We start from the raw sequence: 20953 nt of genomic DNA, 5'->3' as shown, positions 1-20953 counted from the left end.
ACAGCTGGCCGTATGGGGTTTGCTCGTAATAGAGAAAGTTCTTCTGAAAGGTGCTTTTCTCTTCAGCTGCACTATGTATTGTGTATTATTGCAGCCTGCACTTACCTGACTCACAAAATGCATGCTTTTCATACCCAGTTAGAAGTGAGCAAGTCACATTAGTTTAGCAGATGATGATACACTTAGAAAGCATAACTATTCTATTAAAAAATCAACTTTTTCACCTAGGAATGAAGTTTGAAATACTGTAAAATATTTTTTACCTAATTAGCTTCCACCTGAAGGAAAAAAAGAGGCCTGAAATCTGTATTTTCTCCTATGAATGCAGAAATGAACTATTTAGTTCACAAAACAACCTTTTATGGTTTTAGCACAATAATATATTGCATTCTTGCTTTCATCATTATTATCTGCAATAGTAAAATTCTTTACCTCCCTAAAGAACAATGAGCAAAGCACGTCCAAAAATTTTTGATAAGGTGGGCTCTATTTTATTAATATTTTTTTAAGTACAGACACCACTCTCCGTTGTAACTTTGAATTTTTAAAATAAAAATTAACACTCAACTTTGATAACATCATACAAATTTTTAAAAAGTCAGTAAGGCCCCTGACAAAAATAAAGGTGGAGAGGAAACGAAGGTATTTTCTAGAACTATTTATAGTAATCCAGTCATGCTGAACTGATTGTATTTCCTCCTATATTGAAAATGCACACACAGCTGTATACAAAATAGATGTCCTCACTTTCAACTTACATTCAATGCAAAAAATAACAGGTAAGCATACTACAGGTAAGTAAGCTTACTACAGGTAAGTAGACTAATAGTGCCTTCAGTTTACACAGGGAAAGACAACTTTTCCGTGGCCAAATCTTGAAACCAACAATTTGTATAGATGATCGTATCTCTCTCTTTGACACAGATTCACATAGAAGAACTCCTAAAGATTAGGCTTATTTTCTTAAGAACTGAATTTTCACATTGGTACAATATTTATTTTAATAAAAGCACTTAGACACAAGTAAATAATTGGCTACAAGAAGTTGGGGTTTTTTTTGTTTGTTGGTTTTTTGTTTGGGGGGGGGCTTGTTTGTTTGTTTTTGTTGTGGGTTTTTTTGTTGTGTTTTTTTTTGTGTGTGGTTTTTGGTTTTTTTTTTTACATTATAAGAAGCTGTAAAGTGTAATTATAATCTATAGTTTCCCCAAGTGTCTGGAAGCTGGCCAAGAGCTATTGGTTTCTTTAAGATATGTCTTATGAATAACAGAAGCTGAATTCTGAACAGGGATGGATAATACTATGTATCACGTCTCTGGTAAGTTATGCTTTTTCTATCTGTCTACATCTTCATTTTTAAATTTGTTAGCTTTGGGGTCAGAAGGACACTAATTTACATGGACAAACAAACCTACTAGACAGGCCACCTGAAACTGGTTAGTTCAAAGGTAAATTAAAGACATATTTGGTCCCTCTCCCGTTTCCTCTCCTGTTCTAATGCATTAACAGAGGATTTAGTTGCAGTGGTTCCATCATATGCAATGTTTAACCTCTTGAAATTCCCCTTTGTAAAGAGGGCACGATCATGGAAGATACCAACACACCCAGTTATATCTTGGTATTCTTCTAGTGAAGAATACCAGAATAGAAGAATTAAATGGTGTTATGAGACTGGACGAGATATTCAGTCTTTCCTCAGCCTTTTGCTACTCTGCCTACCTGTTATTTGACTGCTTGAGGAACTCCCCTGGAAGATCTCACAGGAAAAAGTCAAGAACTGTGGAGCTCTGCTTCACTTTACTAACTCCACGTTTAGCACTGAATCTTTTCGACTTTAATAACTATACTGAATTTATCTCCAGTGCACACACGTATTTTAATGGAGGCTATTCCTTCAATTCATTGTTCAGAAAGTAATTCGTTGGCAACAGAAAAGCATATACATATGGCTTGCTAGAAATACTTTGTTCAGAAGCAGGTGGCACACGTGCAGTACAGTTTTAGTAGTGTTCCATAAGGATCAATTCCATAGTCTAGTATTTCTGCTATAATGTGTGAACTGGGGGAAAAAAAAGGGTAATAATCAACGCTCCCAAGCTAAAATAGGAACAGAACTTACGGGGGAAGAAAGGTAACCAGACACTCAGTTTACAATAAACTAAATATAACAAAGCCTCCCCCATCCACAATGCTGTTTATTCAAACTGTATTTATTTGATCTATCTACAAAGTTTACATCAAGATCTAAAACATCCAAACACTTCCACCATGACTATAGCATGAATTATGCTCACTGGCAAGAGAACCTCAGTTTTACTAACAAAAAAAAATTGTACATAAATCCACCTTGGGAAAGTAGGAAAGCCACAGACATGACCACAAACAAACAAACACATCCCTAAGGTTTCAAGGGAATCTACGAACCACTCCTGAGCTTCTTCACCACACACCTTTGAAAGAGCCGAACTTGCTTAGTTTCAGTGTGTATAGTAATATCTACAAATAAGATGCTTCCATTTAAGAAGAAAAATTACTTTGGATTAGTTAATACCCCACTAGAATGTGGGGAGCGTAAGAATACAGAAAGCTCTTCCCTTGGATATCTTTTTGTCCATCAAGTGTACAAGCCAAGACTCTTCTATCTGTCTTTTGTTAATAAATACATCAGAAGCAGAAGTATCTAAAAGTAGACAGGATTTTAACAACTGGCAAAAGTAAATGCACTTCAGGATATTTCTGCCTCTGCTTGACTAGCATTTCAGCATGTTTCTAAAGCAGTGAGGGTCACATTACTTACCCTGGTTACTCTCTACTTCAAAACTAGGTTTCATACACATAATTCAATTTAGAATTAAGAAAATGAGCTCCCAGTTAGAAGCTGTTGTTTTGGAGGGAAGAAAGAAGGACAAGGACCATGTTACATTATGTTCTGACCTTCAGATGATTTCTGGAGGCAGTGTATATAGCATTTACCGATTTAGTTATCTTAAAGAATAAACTCAAAATCCTGGCCTCCCAAAAACTAACTGCTTTTTTCATTTCAACACCAGTTCTGTTCTTCTAGGTGGTTTAACTGTAATAAATATCATCCCAAACGTACTTAAAAAGTAAAATTAAAACCAAGAGTTGAACATATTCCCACAGCGTATCAGCTATCACCTTCTGCTTGCAGCATGTCAGCTTAGCACACGGTTCAGTCCTCTCAAAAGGGGCAGAATACACTGGACTCCTGAAACACTAGATCAGTAGGCTGGTCCTTAAGACTTCAGGTATCACATCAGAGCACTTAGGCTACTTTAAGTCACACAAGACAGACAACAACATTAATTGATGGTTGCTCTCCAGTTGGCAAAGGTAATGGAGGGTATACATGAGGAAACTCATGAGTAGCAGAATGGAAATAGAAGTTTTAAAGCAAAAGCCTCAGAGCGTGTTCATTTGCACCCCATGTTAAGCCTGATCTCCAGAGTCAAGATCAAAAAGTGCCTAGACATGTTCTCACCAGAAATGTCTTAACTTCATAATTCATTCTCTGCACAAGAAGTTCATTGGCTTTAGCTACAGAATGTAAGCAAACAGATGGCTTATGCTGCCAGGAATGCGCTGAAGACTTAAAGAAATATAAACCCAGAGGATTCAGAAGTTTCACTGGACCCAAGGGAGAAGGTAGGAAAAAAGAGAGAAAGGAAGTAGTAGACAAGACCACTTACACATACCACACCTTCTGAAATCAGAACACAAAGGAGCAACACAGACACCCTTAGCCTTTGATTTGTCAAATAGAGGTTAGAAAAGAAAGCATTTCTTGCTCAGGAGTAGCTGTTATGAAGGTCAGTGTGTAAGACATGCAGCTGAAAGATAACTGCTGACATTAAGCTGACATTAAGCAGGTATGAGCCTGTATTGCTTAACCACTAAAAGATATCAAGAGAAATTGAAGGGGTGGGGTGGGGGTGTCTTTAATTTAAAAAAAAATAAAAATGCTTTGCCTTTTTGCTTTAGAACCTAAGACCGCAAAAAACTCAAACATTGCAAGACAAATTAGCTCAGGAGTATAAGGATAAAGAATGGACCCACACTTGTACTATGGCCCTCATCAACCTTAAACCACCTTCCACAGCAGTACTGTGTGCTTTTATTTTTAAAAAAAGCAATAGGCAGGCAAATAAAATGTGTAAAACATTTTCTAATCTATAGTTCTCAATAACTTGGTATAATCAAACTTGGAATCAGAATGTGCTGGGATAGCTTTTACTATGATTTTACATGGAAGAGTCCATTTCTTTGACCAGCCGGCGCTGTCAGCCCTAGCCGCGCTGGGCCCAGGCCCCGATTGCTAAATGGGCACAAGGAGCACACACAAACAAAACGCACCCTCTTCTGCCCAGCAGCTGTGCCTGCAACACACCTCCCAGCGACAAAGTAGGGCTTTTTTTAATCAACTTTTGACAGATAATGAATGCATTCGTGGCAGTGACAAGTTGAATATCACTCGAAAGTATGATCCTCAATTATTTTTCTTAGAGTTCTCCCCTTCTTTCTTTTATTAGTTTCTTAATATTCCTAAAAAGGTGATTCAGTCCAACAGCAAAGGCTTGCAAGCATAGAATTTGACTGCTACTTAATGCTAGTTAAAATGAAAAGCATATCATAACAAGCCACAACTCATCTTCACACAGTACGCGTATTTTGCTATCAACAAGATTAGAATGGGTATGATGCCTGGAAAGGCATAGTCGAAAAAAAAATTTAAAAAGCAGCTGTCTCAGAATCCACAAAATGCATTAGGGATCTAAATTCATTAACTGTCACTTCTGCACATAAACACAACCGTCCTGGATCTGATTGGGAAGCAGCTTAACTCCTGCCTCCTCTTGCCTCCCCCACAGCATATTCCAGGCATAACAGGCACCTTTTCCCTGGAAATTATAACAGGGGAAATGAGATCCTGCTTTTCCCCTCTCCCTCTGAACTGCCCCTGTGAACAGGGAGCAATGGACCTGAGATCTGGTCCCTGTAGTCTGAAAGTATTCAAGCTCCTGCCTCCCACAGGGAGCCCTCCCTCCCCGGTCAGCTACACTTTAATTTGCTTGAGGCACTTTTCTCTGCTTCCTTCTGGACCTGGTTCAACCAAAAACAAAAGGTTGCCTGGGACAGAGGTAAAACAAATCAGAAAGAGTCTGAGCCCGATGCCTAAGAGTTGGCAACACACTCCTGTCTCTTCAAGCTGGTTTTGGGGGTTCTTTTTGTTCATTTTTTGTTTGTTTGGTTTTTGTTTGGTTTTTTGTTTTTTTTTTTTTACTCTGTAGTCATTTCAGTTTAAGGAAAAAAAAAGCACAAACCGGCAACACACACAGGCTAGGGAGTAGAGATCAGCATTCCAGTCTCCTTACTCCCAGGTCACTGCAGTTCATTGATTAATGCAGTACCAGAGCAGCGCCTCCATCTTGCATTATTGAAGTAGAACCACTGTGCCACCAATATAAGGAGTGGGCATCCTCCCAACTGGACTATTTAAGACTTTGATACTAGAAGATGCGCATCTGACTGCACTAAGACTACGCATGACTAGATCTGAGGTCTCCTGCTTCTTGGATGAATGCTTGAATAAGTACAAGTGCACACCAAATATATTCCAAGAACATGCTGTAACTTCAACTTTTGGTTTTGAATCAAGAGGACAGACGTGCTTGATGTATGGCACCTCAATCCAGGCACTTCAGCTCCAGAGCACACCAAGAATTCAAGCTTACTGCTGGCCTCTGCTTTTGCCAGCAGGTCATTTTAGGTAACTATGCTCAAAACACATTTTGTAAACTGAATTTCAGAGACATTTAATTCTACTTCTTGGTTCACTCTTTCCTATCTTTTTAAAACACAATGCACAAGTTGGAAACTACTACCAGTTCTTTCCTGGGTCTCACCTCTGGTTCACTCTGTGATAAAGTAGGAGTAAATTTTCGTAAGAGCTTGTATACCCAACTGAAGTTTATATTCAACTGGAGTCAGTAAATTAAATTCTGTTTAAATCGAAGGAAAGCAATTTGTGCATGTCTTCATAAGCGTGTTGATATAACTTGTGGGTTAGTAAAAGAAAACAGTTCTGGCAAAAGAAAATCTCCCTTTAATTCTCTCTCCTAATGAAGGGTGTATTGGTATGTGTATTTAATATCCATGTTTTAAAGCTTTCTACTGTAATAGCTTTGCTAATGCTTTTGTAAATCAAATCTTCCTTAGTCATAGCCATCCCCTTCTGAAAGACCCAAGGATGAAATCATTCAGAAGAAATTATGTAGACAAATTCCCACTGAAAAAATAAAATGCTGAAGAAATAGCCATAAAGTCCCATTCCCTCCCTCTCAAAAAAACTGAAAACATACAAACTGAAAGAAGGATAAAAATTAATCTTGTGGGTTTGAAGTTGTTGCTCTCCCTTATTCACCCTGGAACAACAGCAAAACTTGGAGCTTAAACTCCTGAACAACTGCAGTGTGGTCTACAGTTGCTGGTCTACACTGATCTCACTGGAAAGATTTAGAATGATATGGTCTAACAGCAAGAGGGTTTTTTTGTTGTTTGTTTTTTGGGTGGTTTGTTAGATTTTTTTTTTCCAGGAAAGCTCTGGGACTTTGAATCATTTTAATGAAGCTTGCCCATTTAAAATGAAAAAAATGAGTATATTGTACATGTTTAATGGTAGTCACGTACTCAAAGACCTCATAATTAATCTGGGGGTAACTGAAAGAGGGGGGAAAAAAAACAACCACCAAAATACATGAACCTCACTATCAACAACTTAATACTACCAATTGTGAGAGCTCTCTCTTAACAGTTTGTACTTGTATTCTTATAGACAAAATACAAAATCCATATGCACCTAACTAATCCACATTCCCCTAACTTCACCTAGACACCCTGACAAAAACAAGAAGGAAATGAAGAGACTGTACACATCTGCTGAGTGTATTTGAAGTCCCACATTTATCTCAGCTAGCGGGACGAAGAAAGACAGAGAAACACGCACACTGTATCAATATTCCCGAGTTAAACTCACTTAAGCTTTTGAATGAATTTCTGTCCATTATCATTTTTGCCCCATACGCAGTTTTTGTAGCAAATAACCACGAGTACATTGAGGAAAGAATATACAGAATTAAGATGGTGATTGCATCCTGTGATGCACATGGTTAACTGTAGTAACAGCAAAGTGTGCACTAATTGTTAAAGAAACGAACTGCACAAATGAAGCAGCCCACTACTTCTAGGATGTCTTTGTATTCCTCTTTATTTTTTACTATCACATAGAAGGACATCCCCATGACAACAGAAATAGCACTAGAATAATTCACTAAAAGATATAAAAAGCTCAAAGTGAAATGATCATGGTCACAGAAAATGATTACTGTATCATTTCCCCAGCAAGCCATGGTCAATGCTGTGAGCAAATGCTTATTTTTGACCAAAGGAAGAAAGAATAATTTCAGAACTGACTCCATGCAGCCGTCATTTGTGGGGGAAAAGCGGCGTGAAAAAGCTGACGATCATTCAGCCATGTGAGCAGAGATCAGAAAGCACATTACATTTTTGGCAACCACCAAAGATGTGTTATGGCAGAAGCAGATGAAATAGCACTGAAGTGCAAACCAACTGACTGGGTAAATCACCTATATCCTTTAATTTCTTTGGCCCTTACTGGAAGGTACTTAACCTAGTATACCAGGAATGAGCAGATACAGAAAAAACACCTTTATGCAGAAGGTGACAAGCCATCTTTCATTTTATAAAGTAAAGCCTTACACTTATGTTACTATTTCATATTGAGGCCTATGACATGACTGACTTGAAGCACTTGTAAAACACAGAACATAACTTTCTTGAGTTTCTTCATACTACATAATTAAAAATAAACAAGACAATGTGTCTTTGGCAAAGAAATCTTTCTTCTTCCACTGAAAAACTGTACAAAAACATTTCTTTGCCAGAGATAGGGAGGGGTGTGTGTAAAATTAACTCAACATTTCTTTCAGAAAAATAACATCTGTGGAAGTCTGAATTACCCCAACCAGACCGGCAGCAATTGCATGGGCTAATGACTAGGGCTCTCTTTGCAAAGAATGATCTTCTAACTATGCTGTAAATTGCTGAAAGAGGGACTTCAACCTGAATTTATCACTTGCCAGAACAGCAGCTTGCACTCCTGCAACACCTTCTCCACCTCTTGTTTTTCAGATAGCCCTAGCTGTAAGTTCACCTCATAGAGAAAAATCAGACCTGGGTTAAAAATATATTATCATGTCTTGGAATATTTTCTTTGCATCATAAAACAAAGAAGCTTTTAATTCTAAGAGAGATTTAATAATCAGCATATTCTGGGAAACAAAGTTTATAAGCAGCACTTGAAAATCCCTACTTTTACATGGTATTTTGCTATTTTTACCCCATTTTACAATAAGCAATCATTCTTTTCCTTTCTTATATTCCAACCTACAAATTGCTTTAAGAATGCTACACGGACCAATAGATTAAGGCAGTACTACTAGAGAGTAAACTACTGTGTGTGGGAGTAAAATTGTCAGAAGCCAGGTGTCAAAAGCGATCACCCTACTATAAGCAAAGGTTAAAGAATACTATGTCCACTATGGAAATACGTCTTTGCAGAATAGTCACATCCAAGAAATGCCTTCATCTCTTCCAATGATAAATTTCTAGCAAAAAAAGGATTTTCTTACTTCAGCATATTCTACTTCCATCACTATTTGCAAGACTTAAAATCAGTAGGACCAAACCTCCCAGGAGCAGCTTGGAGACCTGGACACATAGAAAGTGACTATTATACACCAAGTCAGAAAGCAGTTAATACGAAAAACAGGAATGCAACTCCAACCAATATTTTCTAAGAGGGCTGGCAGCAAACTGCCAGATGCATTTGTGACCTCAAAACAACCTTTTGCCAGATGCCTGTTTAACCTCTTACAATTATATCAACTTCTGAAAAGACTGGTACATCTTAACATTTTCCTTCTTTGGTTATGCAAATTAAGATGTTGTGCTTAAAAGACAGATTGAAAATGTTTGGTTCTGTGCATTTTCATCTTAAAGCCCCAAAATAAAGCTCTCTAACACAGCAGCATATTCTTCCTTTTTCTCCCCAGAATTAAAACTTCTGTAGAAGTTAAACAAGAAGTCTTCATCTTCTTTCTTTTCTCCTCCCTTGAGTCAGTGCTCAAAACCAGGTAAGTTTGGAGATAGCTGTGAGTTAAGGGGCCAAGACAATATTCAGGCAAAGCAATTAATAACTCACTTTTAATACTATTTACCATTTTTAAGTAAATAACTTTTTTTCATTATAACTCTGTTATAAATCTTAAGTTGCCTTCAACAGAAGGCAATGATTCATATTATTCAATTCTAAAACGGCCTGTATGCTAAGAAGGGCACTTCTGCAAATTTTAAAATAAGCAAATTCATAGCATGGAAGCATCATGAATGTGTTTCAGGGGTTCAAGCCTTAGAAAACAAAAAACAAAACCAAAAAAAAGGGGAGAGAGAAATGTTATGGAATGAAAAGTAAGTAGGTCATGTATACTAAAGTGCTAAAAATACCAACAACTGATTTGTGGCTGAGAGAACTATTTTTAAAATCTAGAGGTGTACAAGTAAATGAAGAATTGCACAGCTCTTTTGTCAACAAAAACATGGTTTGATGAGGCCTTAAACAGAAAGATTCCGTGCTGTACACAATCCAAGAAAAAGAAAATTTCCTTTAAGAAATATACCTCCTTATACAGCAAAACAATGAATTTCAGTTGTTCTGTAACCCAGCTCCTTTAATCTGCATAAGAGATGCTGAGTTCACTCAACCAAATCACTACTGGCTTTCAGAATACAATCAACACATGCTTTTCAACAGTATTAATATAGCATGAAGCTTGTGCTCCTAATTATTCATGTTTTTGCATTCTGTTTTTTCCCCCTGCTGTAAAATATGCAAATTTACTTCTTTGTGTTATTTAGGTCCCACATGGGCCTCAACAGATCTGTTTGGAAGGAATTACAAGCCAACATCTAGATACATGCTGTCAACATTTCAAGCTTCATTATTTTTATTAGGTTGGAATGCCATTACAGATTTGATATTAGGCTTTAAAAAGCTTTTTATAAATCTGTTGAAAACCTACAGTCTAATAAAATGGTGTACTGATAATTACTACTACTCCACTTTGTGTGTTTGAGCATGAAAGGGAGAGAGAAAAGCCCTACAACTCCTGAATACAAGAGAAATCCCCATCTAGCGGTACTATTGAAAAACGCAGTTTGTTTTTGTGCAAAATTAGTACCCAAGAGGATTAGTTTGACTTCATTACTGAATGAAGGGTAGCCATTACCTCCTTATGCAACTACGGATCAGTAACGGTAGAGGACTACTTCTTCTGAATTCCTCCTCCACCCTTTTCAGTCAACTCTGACTGCAAAATTCAATGCCCAAATGAGCTACTAACGATTTTTAAGTATAAAGCCCATAAAGCAGCACTTCGAGAAACAGGTCAGTTAACAGAGTAACTTCTTGGTGTGCATCAAAAGCGTTCCCTTACAGTGGCACTGGCTGACACATATAAAGTATTCTTTAGATAAAAATATTAAAACATTTCCCCCAACCTCATATTATAAAGGTATTCAATATTTTTAAACTTAAACAACATAATGAAATAGTAGCTTGGTTATTTGAAAACTGCAAGGTTGGAAGTAACTACACAAGCACTTACTGTTATATAAAAATACGTAATCTAAGCCCATTGATGCAGGAAGTGAAAGGACATCGAGACAATGCTTTTTTCCAACCGGCACAAAGCCTTGTGCATTTCTTTAATGTAACTGTGTATTTTAAAACACTGCAGCAACCTAGCCTTCCTTAATAGCACCGCTAAAAGCTCTTTAAATATTAATGAAAAAACAATGCAGAGATTCACAGGAGTCTACTACACATTACTACTGACTCCTAGAAAACAAACAGCAGCAGTTACACTAAGATTTTACAAATCTCTTGATGCATTTAATCTTTCAGGTGTGTACACAAAGAGAAGAAACAAAAAAAAAATATTTGAATTGCAGTAACAAATTAGTACAGGAGTAGTCCTTTGATTTGGGAGGATCAGTATATTAAATTTCCCTTTCATAACAGACTCACTCCTCAAGACTTTAAAATTGCACATTTCTCTCAGAAGCAAACATTTAAAGAGTTCTTAAAAATACATGTAGAGATCTGTATCACTAACTTCAACATGGAAACAATAAGGATCTTACTGTAAGACCTTTTTAGATGATGGGCGACAGTGGGCGTGTCTCAATTCATATATGCAATTTATCCAATCCTTCCTTCTATAATAAAAAGTACCCAAAAAAATATCTGCATGTAGAATAAATTCATGACAAAACAGAAATGGGGAGCTGGAGGCAACAAGTATATGTAAAATTGGTCTTTGGGTAAACCGTCAAGATTTCCAGCACTAAAGACTGAGCTGTATTGATCAGTTTACTTTTTTACATCTTCAGTACAGAAGACTTCCTGATTTATTAAGGATGTTCTTTTGCAATATAACTGCAGTTAACAAAGGGAAAATTCATTTGGCTGTAAATCATACTTTTTAGTCTCACAGCTGAGTGAGGATACTCCTGCCTACAGATGAGAATGATCCCATACGAATTGTAATACTGAATTAACTCAGTAATATATATACTGAATACATCAGGGGTTCAAGTACCTCATTTAAGATAAAAATCAAAGTTTGAATGCCTTGCAGAGATCAGCTTAAAATAGTAAGTCATACCTGACCACCAAAATTGTGATAAGAATATCTGCTATCACCCATCATAATTTATCAAACTCATTGTGTACTCTTTTTGCATTCCATTTTGTTCCAGACTTTGTCACAGCATGTAATAGTGATGAATTCTACAACACCTTGCTTCTTGCAAAAAAATTCCTAAACTTTCCACCTTTCATCTAATACCAGGCCTCTTCTAGTTTCTTAATAAGAAATAAATATTTGCTTTATAACTTATATATTTCATTGCAGAGGATGAAAACTAGTAATTCCCACCTCCTTTTTTCTGTGAGGATTTAGATGTTGGTGCAAGCCTGACCGTATTTGTTCTGCAATGCTCCTTCTCTTCAGACATTAGCATTGAAAGAGAAGGTACACATTTGCTAATTTGACAGATCCAAGACTCATTCAAATAACACAAGTCCTTCTCCTTCTTGGACAGAGATTTCCAACACTCTAAGTTCTTTTATCTATGACAATATATGTTCCCTTGAGAGGAAATGTAACAGCCAAAAACTATGCTCCAACAGCGAGAAGCATAATAAATAGCTGTTAAACCAAAATTTGCTTACTTGTTCTAGATGGCCTCCAAGGATCTATGAAAGCACAGTAGGGAAAAGGGAGGATTACAGAGCCGCAGCGCGCCTTCATTACAAAATTCCTGCCAACGCATCTCACCATGGCCACAGCCTCCTTGCATCTGTGACAGTCACTCCACACTAACGAGAATCCCATGCCTGTCCATTTTTGCTCTTGAAGCTTTGAAAAACTCTACAGCAAAATTGTTGAATCTCAGAAAACAACCTTCAGGTGACAGTTAAGTGCTCCCTATAAGTCAATAACAATACTCCCTACCACCTGTTAGAGATTTGCACCTAAGGCTGAGAGCAGAGCTCTGAAATAATTGCCATTGGTCAGTATTGAAAATCCATGTTCATATACATCTAAAAAAATGAAACAGGAAGACGTCCTAAGTTCAAGGAAGAAACAGAAGTTAAATACGTTTACAAATCAAGTTTATCAGCACTAGCAACTCAGCTGCTTCTCCAAGCCATTTACTCCATTCCAATTTACGACATAAGAAGATCCCTGAGAGAAAACTAAACAAACGCAAACTCTTAAATCCATGAAACAGATTGGTTAAAAGTAAACAAAGCAGACTTGAACTCAGGCAAGGTCAAAGGCTCAGATCAAGAGCTCCTCAATAAACTGTGCTGCCTCCAAATACTAGTGAGAGAGCACAACCATCCTGGCTGTTCAGCCCTAAGTGGACCACCAGGCTCAGCAGCTCCTTCCCCAGCCCTGGGGGTCTGTCTGCACCCATGGCCAGCCTGACACAGTGCAGCCTGAGCACATCCATCATGCCTGAGGCAAAGAGCTGCAGGAGAAGCCTCATCTCAGGTTCTTGGTCTTTGCCCAAGCCACCCTGCATGGATGCTTGTGCCTGCCCATGCACCTTGATGACCCCAACCCTCCGACCTGACTTCCCAGCCTGGCCTCAGATTGGCCTTATCCCTGTAAACTTGTCTGGCAATTGCTGGACTCTCAGCTGACCCTGGTCACCATCATCAGACCTGCTCTGTTGTCCTTGCTTGAGCAGCATGGACCTCACCACATCCCTTGTCAATAAGGTCTCTGTCCAAGGCCCTGCCCTCCTGGCACCCTTGCTCAGCTGCAGGCTGATGGAACCACCAGCACTCGCTGCTCCCTCACGCTGGCTTACTTCAAATTTTTCTGGAAAAGTAACCAAGACTCTGCACATCAGCATCTTAAACTAAACCTGTAAACAAAAGTAACATTTAGCAGTATTTTTTAAGGAACACATACAGACATTCTGTGACAAGTGAATTTATTATTTAATTTTTAAAAAATGGTGAGGGTAATGAGACACTGGCCCAGAGAAGTTGTGTTCAAAGTCAGGTTGGACAGGGTTTTGAACATGACACAGTGAAAGAAGTCCTGGCCCATGGCAGGCAGGTTAGACTAGATGATCTTTACAGGTCCCTTCCAACCCAAACCATTCTGTAATTCTGTATTTCAGTTGTCTTCAAGCAAAAAACACTCACCACCCAGCCCAGCAGAACCATCAGCACCATGTGGATGTCTGCAGAGTTTCTGACCTTGCCAAACACACATAGGAAGCAGCATTGGTGTCTCAGTGTTTCAACTCCTGATCTTAGACTGAGATTAGTACTACCAGTCACATGCATCTTTGAGATCTGATGGGTGATTTGTAGCTTTGTGCCAAACCAAAATGCTAGCACTAACCTGTCTTCTTTGGGGCTAGCAACAGTAGGAATGGATGTTAGGCTGGAATTTATTTTATATTACAGAAGCCACAAAACATGAGAAATTCCTTAAGAACTATTAGTCTTCAAGATCCCCAAGCTTGCCTTAATTCTGGCATTCAGAATGTCAACCTTTGAAACAATTTGTGATGATCAGGAAACACCTGAAACATTTTTCATATTTCTGCAATTGATTCCCTCATCAAAACACATCACATGTGTTACGTCTATTTCATAAGCCTCTTTTCCTCTTTCAGAATAATAGTTCTGCTTGTTACAGAACATGCACCACTTTTACAGCTTCAGGAACAGATGTGACGACCAGTATCTGGAAAATAAGTGAACTGGTAGTTAAGACATAAAAATGCTTTAGTCCCTGGTAGAAAATTACATTTTATATTTATTTTTTAGAGAGTGAATAACAAAATATTTTTTCTTGACTCCCACAGATCCAATGTTTGCCCCAAAAGCTAAAACAGATAATTTCTTTTTGCTATTGTTCTGCAAAGTTGGTTTTGTTGCTTCCCTCTTTTTGCATAGAAAGTCATCTTACTATGCAAAGAATAGGTATTCAAACAATGAAAATCCAAACTCATTGATATTCTACAAGCAAAAGCAGATTTAAAATACAGCAATATATAACAGGACTTGGAGAAGTTATGACAAAAAAAGAAACCAAAAAAAAATTATTCTCAACATTTGACAGGGTGATAGCTCTGGTGGATCTTTCTCAATACAATAAAGTGTTGAACCTTCTTCCCTCTTTCTCAAATATCACATGATACAGAAATAATTAAAATAATTAAATATTGTTAGGAAAATCACACTTGACTACCTATATTTAATTGTGATGCTCAGTACTCTCACTACATTACTAAATAGATATATTCCATAATTTAATGGACATGGCATTTAATTCTTTCTTGATAAGTCTCATTTTGACTTCCAGTAAGACTCCTGGCAGCAGTGGTGCATGGTGTGAACAATCTTGCAAGGGATTTGAAACAGACAAGCTCTCCTGACCACAACAGTGGAAATCAGGAGCAAGCATCCCCTGAGGATGTATTTTTCTTCTTTCTCCAAGAAAGAAAAGCAAAGAACTTCTTACCATATCACAGAACTATGCTTTTTGTTCTTATATGCTTTGAATGAAAGACTGGGTTTAGGAACCAACTTAAAACACAAGAAATTAAATTCTCACTCCCTTCAAGTTGCCTACAGCAATATTCACACTAATAGTGCTATAATCCTACTGAGTTTTGTTAAAGATATTTAGGGCTATCAAGAATATTTTACACCTAAGTTTAAAAAAGCTTCAGAACCTCCCATCTGAGTAATAGAAAAGTAACTAGCAGAATAGCTAGTGTCTTGTGGTCTGGGTTTTGTTTTTTTCTGGATTGCCACTACTCCTAAACAAAAATAAATTTCTAGATAAGTATCTACTTAAATGCTGACCTATAATTCTGCAACTACATCCATCTAGCAAGACAATGATATGTGCCACTGAGCAGGTTGACAGCAATTCTTTTGCCCACTAAAAGTTAGTTAAGGTGAAATTACAGTCCATTTCATTGCAGTTTGCTATAGTAACTTCTGAGCAAAAAACTAACAATAAATAGAAATAAAATAAGATTCAAGCAAAACTGATAGTTCTTAAGTTTATATTTACCAAACTAATATTTATATGATATATGAATTTATATGAACAAAGTTTAAATAGTCACTGATAACATTTCAGGATAAAGGAATGAAGCCAAATTCAATGCAGAATCAGGACCAGCAATTGTGGGACCTAAGCAATATTTGGGTGCAGAACTCTCCACCTATTACAGAATTTGAAACTCTAAATGGTCTCCAGACTTTTTTGGGATGACAACGTGTCTGCTTCGACCCTTTCATGATGCAAGTGCTGAGGTGATTTGATGTAGTCATGAAACCCAGTGCAGATGAACAAAATTTAGTGGAAGGCAACCATTAAACATGACAACACAATCTCACAGATGTGAGATCAGGTTTGTTTAAACAGAGAACTATTAGAAAGAATGTAAGTTCTCCTCAGAAAGCATTCCAAGAGTCTCTGATACTGTTAGGTTTTTATAATCTAGAGGCAAGACTTTTGTGACTTGAAAATGCGCGGAAGAAGTAACACTTAAAGAGAGAAACACTGTAAGATTCCTGATAAGAACAAGTCAATAAATCAGAGCAGCAGAAGCTGAATATTGATGATGACAGATTTACAAGGAGGAAAACACAAATTTTCAAAAGAGGAAAAAGAAAAGGATCAGTTACAGCATGACAACAATAAATTCTTCATCTTCTGCATGTGTGAGCCATCCTACAAGACTGTCAAAGATCTTGATCAATGCTGCAAACTCAGCCAGTTCACAGGTGAGTACACCTCAGACTAGTTTTTGAATCTTTGAAATATCTTTCAAAATACTTTGAAAACCCTAAATTGCTTAATTTTCATCAAACTAAGAGTCAGATTCTGAGACAGAACATCTACATTTGTCGTGTGACTAGAAATACACAGATGCTTCTTGGCTTCTAACACAAAAAAAAAACACCCCACATTTGGGGGTAACACCAAAAGGAAGGAATCTGAGAAAAAAAAACAGTCCTCTGACAACTGCAGTAAGATGCTCTCTTCCCACAATGCTAATCATAAAGCTAAAAGCCTCAACACTGAGCTTTCTTTTTTTTGTAAAGATGTAACTTCTCCTTGCTCAGAATATGACAGTAAAACAAGAAACTACATTTTCAATGCTCTTGAATAAGACTTAATACTTACGTAAATAAAATTTCAGCTATTTAGTCCAAATTATGAGGCTAGGAATAGGAACTCCTTCAAGAAAAGTAAGAATCCTGAACAATTTTTATCATGGCTTCTTTTAACATTTCATTTGGTCTAAGCATCTTAACTAAATTTTTACATTGCAAAGATGATAAGAATCACCTTATACAGAAGCACCACTTACCCACAATAACAAATCCATCTGCTTCTCTTTCTGGCACTGTAACCTTCTTTGAATCTTGACTTTTTCGGAAGAAGCTGAACATAGCCTCTTTGGTTTTTTTCTTCTAAGTTGTTATCTAAAATGAAGACAGAACGTTAAATAAATATGAGATAACAGAATTTACCATGAGAAGTTCACACCATGCCAAAGGCCACATACATGATATCACAGCTTAATCTTTATTACCACATTTGAAATATCAGGCATTTGTATGTCAGACAGATTACCTTGTTGATGCAGCAATTGACTTCAACAGGCAAAAAGAGAGTGACATATAAAAGGCTTTTCTATAAAGTTATGAATGGAGTGGAACCATTAAAAAAATAAAAAGGAATGCAGAAGAACGAAACTCCCTTCAGCATTTACCCAGCATGTTTCCATATTTTTCTGCTACTTTGAATTGTTGTTACACAAACTTTCTTGTCATATTTGGTTCTAAAGGATCTAAACTTTGAAGCCCCAAATATGATCCTATATAAAATGAAGCTTTATAATGCAGGAATACTTGAATAAAGCAGATTGCACTAGAGATTTTCAGGCTTAAGTGTCTGTGCATCAATTAAAAAGACCAACCCAGCTACTCCTACAACATTAGCATAGTATCTACTTTCATTTTTCCAGTGTACAATCTTAGAGTCAGCTTAACACTTGAGTGGATCTGATTAAGTTACCCCTGATTCCCTTAAAAGAAACTGGAACAAAATTTTATATAGCAAATTTTTTGTAACGATAATTCGTTAAAAGGATCTTTCAAAGCAGCTAAGAACTCTTGAGTTCACAACAGCTAGAACAAAACAAGGAAACCAGTGGGATAAAAACGTTAACTGCAAAAGACTATGTTCAGTATCTCTTCTCTCTTAGGACTGGAAGATTACATAGAAGCAATTCTGAATAGCTTTAAAAGGACAAATTCATATTAAAAACCCCATAAGCATTTGCCAGAAAATAGGTAGTTGGGCCAGCTTTCACAAAATTAAGTCCTGTGAACCACCACGAAACAGCTACAGCGTGAAACATTCTTATAAGCAAATTGTCTCATTATTCTGAACTTTTAAGATGCAGACTGAAGATAGTTTCTCTTCTTCCAAAAAAAGTTGTAAAAAAAGCTCTATAAGGAAGCATCACTCTTGTGAAGAACGACCAACAGAACTATACAAAGCACATGTTCACAGGTTCAGCTTATTGAGAGGACTACTGGTGTACCACCACCTACTTACTATTTACTACCTAACTGGCACGACTGAATGCAGCAACTGAATCTCCCCAGACCAATCCTGCAACCGCAGCTCTGTCTGTAGTGCTGGGACAGTGAGAAAAGGAAAAAGGCACCGCAGCAGCAGTCACCCCTTGAAGGTGTGCTTGCCTCCAGCCACCGAGGGCTGAACTCAGACCACTGGACAATGCCAGCCTATGGAGCAGCCTGTGGTCTGGCTGAAACATGCTGTGTGACAAACACAGAAAATAAGGTTTAAAGAAAGCTATGTGAAGACGTCCCCTATTAAAACATCAATACAAAACTGGGAAAAGTGGAATAATGTCATTCCAAGTTTGAAGCAGAGTTTGAGAAGCAGAATCCTGATCTACTTTGCAGACACCAACGTTTAAAGGAAAGGGACTGACAAATGGATAGCAATATCTAATATATACCTCCAACAGGAGAAAGAAGTCCTGTCTAAAGAATAGAGATATACAGTGTCAAGTTTCAGCAACTTCACTTCATGCTCAATGTAACAAAGAACACTTTTTAGAAGATGGGAAAGAGAGGAGTGATACCATGTAGCGTTTGGATTTAAAATAAAAGAAAAAGATAAAAATCCTGGCTTAATTATTTGCCAGAATGCCTCACTTTGCACCCAAATATTCATGGTACCACAAGCAAAACTTTTTGTCCTAGCTAGTGACCTGCAGCAATTAACTGCACAATCAGCACTGATTCACCAGATACAAACTGCCTCATGCTGCTGTTACAAGTGACAGCAACACTTCCACGCTGTAGATAACAGAGCCTTATATGAAGCGTAAGCACTGGCTTTAAGGAACAGTATATAAATAGAACACGGCAAAAGCAGCAACAATTCAAACTGGTCTCACACCTGAGATTTAAAGATTGACTATCCCACAGGCTGGCCCGCTGCTGCTTGCTTATACTGACGCAGTACAATTTCTAGCAAGCAAATAAACTACACTGATGTACACAAGAACAGAACAAACCGTCCAATCCCAGGTATGCAGTAATTAAAAAGAAAAAAAAGTTATTTATCTGCACTTCATTATTTTTTGCTTGTTTTCCTACCTTACCACATGAAATACTGACATTTCCAGTTCCATGGAGATTACACAGTAGAAACTCCTAATTATCTCATTTATTCCTTACCTTCCCCCACACCCAGGCTCAACACATGGCGCCAGCAGCATATTCCTTTTTCAGCCCTCAGGGAATAACTCTTCTCCTGCTACCAATTAGGGTTGTCAGTCCCATAGCTCAAGTGGTAAAAACCTGTGCTGTAATGCTCAAGAGTCAGGTTTCTGCTCCAATGACGTATGAAGGAGAAAGGCAGTTGTGGAACAGTTTAAAATGCCGTTTTACCTTCATCCTAAGTGTGCACGAAGAAGCAAAATCAACTTGATGTATAAAATCTTACAGATAGCTTTGGTAAGGCTCAGATTCCAGTCAGCCACTTCAGGTGCCAGAGCTGCAAGTTGTTCCAATCACATTTTTTTCTCTTTGAGATCTGCATTATTGTGCAGTTTTCAGCTCTATCACATAGTGTTCCCCTTCCCTTCTTTCTTGCACAAAGAAAAGCATCTTAGTCAGTATATACATGGCATACAAGAGTTGTATAGGAAACCACACATTTGTCACCTTTTAAATCCTGCATATTTAACATACCTAAACATCTCTACCTAAAGGACAACAGGCATTTCAATTCAGAGTAAATTAACAATCAGTACAACTTGATTTAGCCAAATTAATGTTACAAGCACTGTCACATGCTAGATTTTTTTTCCTTTCATTGACAGAAGGCAACCTGAGTATCCCATTTTTTTTCTAAAACCCACAAAATTCATCTTATCTACATATATGAGGGTTGATCTTTAGTTTGTAGTTTTCAGTTTCTGAAATAGCTTTAACTTAATTCTACTGTCAGCAGTATTTCTCAAACAGAAAACAAAACAAAAAGGAACCCCACACATCCTTTTGCTTGAAGCAGAAAAACAAAGCTAACAAAAGTATCCCCTAAGCTCAGGTCTCAAGCTCTTAGGCTTTTACAACTACTTAAGAAAACAGCATATATTATATTTTGTGATTGTGAATGCTGGGGAGTGAATGCTGAGGTAAAGTGTCCCCACAATAAAAAGACTAATGTGCTTAGTGAGGCTGTTTCCTTCTCACCACTTAAAAACAAAACCTGTGCTTGTAGATTTCAGGCCTGCATAACCGATGCAGAGGAAGAAGCTCACCAACTAGTACTTACGGTATTTCAGTACCATTGTTGAACACAGTATTAAGTTTAAACTAAGTAACAGAGTGATTAACAAAATAGAAGCAGGGCACGGAAATATACAGTACAGCTGTATACATTATGGCATAGGTAAAGCAAAAGCTGTAGACAGGCAACGCTGGGACATTAGTGATATTTGCTCTCTTAAGAATTTTATCAACTGTGGGACTTCAAAAGTAAACATAAATCTCTCCAGCAAGGGGAAATGCAGCCACTAAATTTCTTGAAATACATGTTAAAAACAGAACAAAGCCCCTGTCCAACAAAGAAACACAAGGCTGAATGGAAACACTTGTGCTCATGAAGATAAGAACACAGTTTAAGTA

At 37.5% G+C, this 20953-nt stretch overlaps 1 protein-coding gene across 2 annotated transcripts in view; it reads right to left on the bottom strand.

Moving 5' to 3' along the window:
• UMAD1 (UBAP1-MVB12-associated (UMA) domain containing 1) overlaps nt 1–20953 on the bottom strand; it is an 82129-nt gene that overhangs the window by 56994 nt on the left and 4182 nt on the right. For both annotated transcript variants that reach the window (XM_080386772.1, XM_080386771.1), the window contains exon 2: nt 17086–17200. In XM_080386772.1, the coding sequence (XP_080242898.1) occupies nt 17086–17167 (82 nt within the window). In that variant the 5' untranslated portion in view covers nt 17168–17200. The remainder of the gene's footprint in view (nt 1–17085; nt 17201–20953) is intronic.

Source organism: Falco punctatus, assembly GCF_963210335.1.
Source record: "Falco punctatus genome assembly, chromosome: 4".
NCBI lineage: Eukaryota > Metazoa > Chordata > Aves > Falconiformes > Falconidae > Falco > Falco punctatus.
This window is presented reverse-complemented; position numbering and strand designations above follow the sequence as displayed.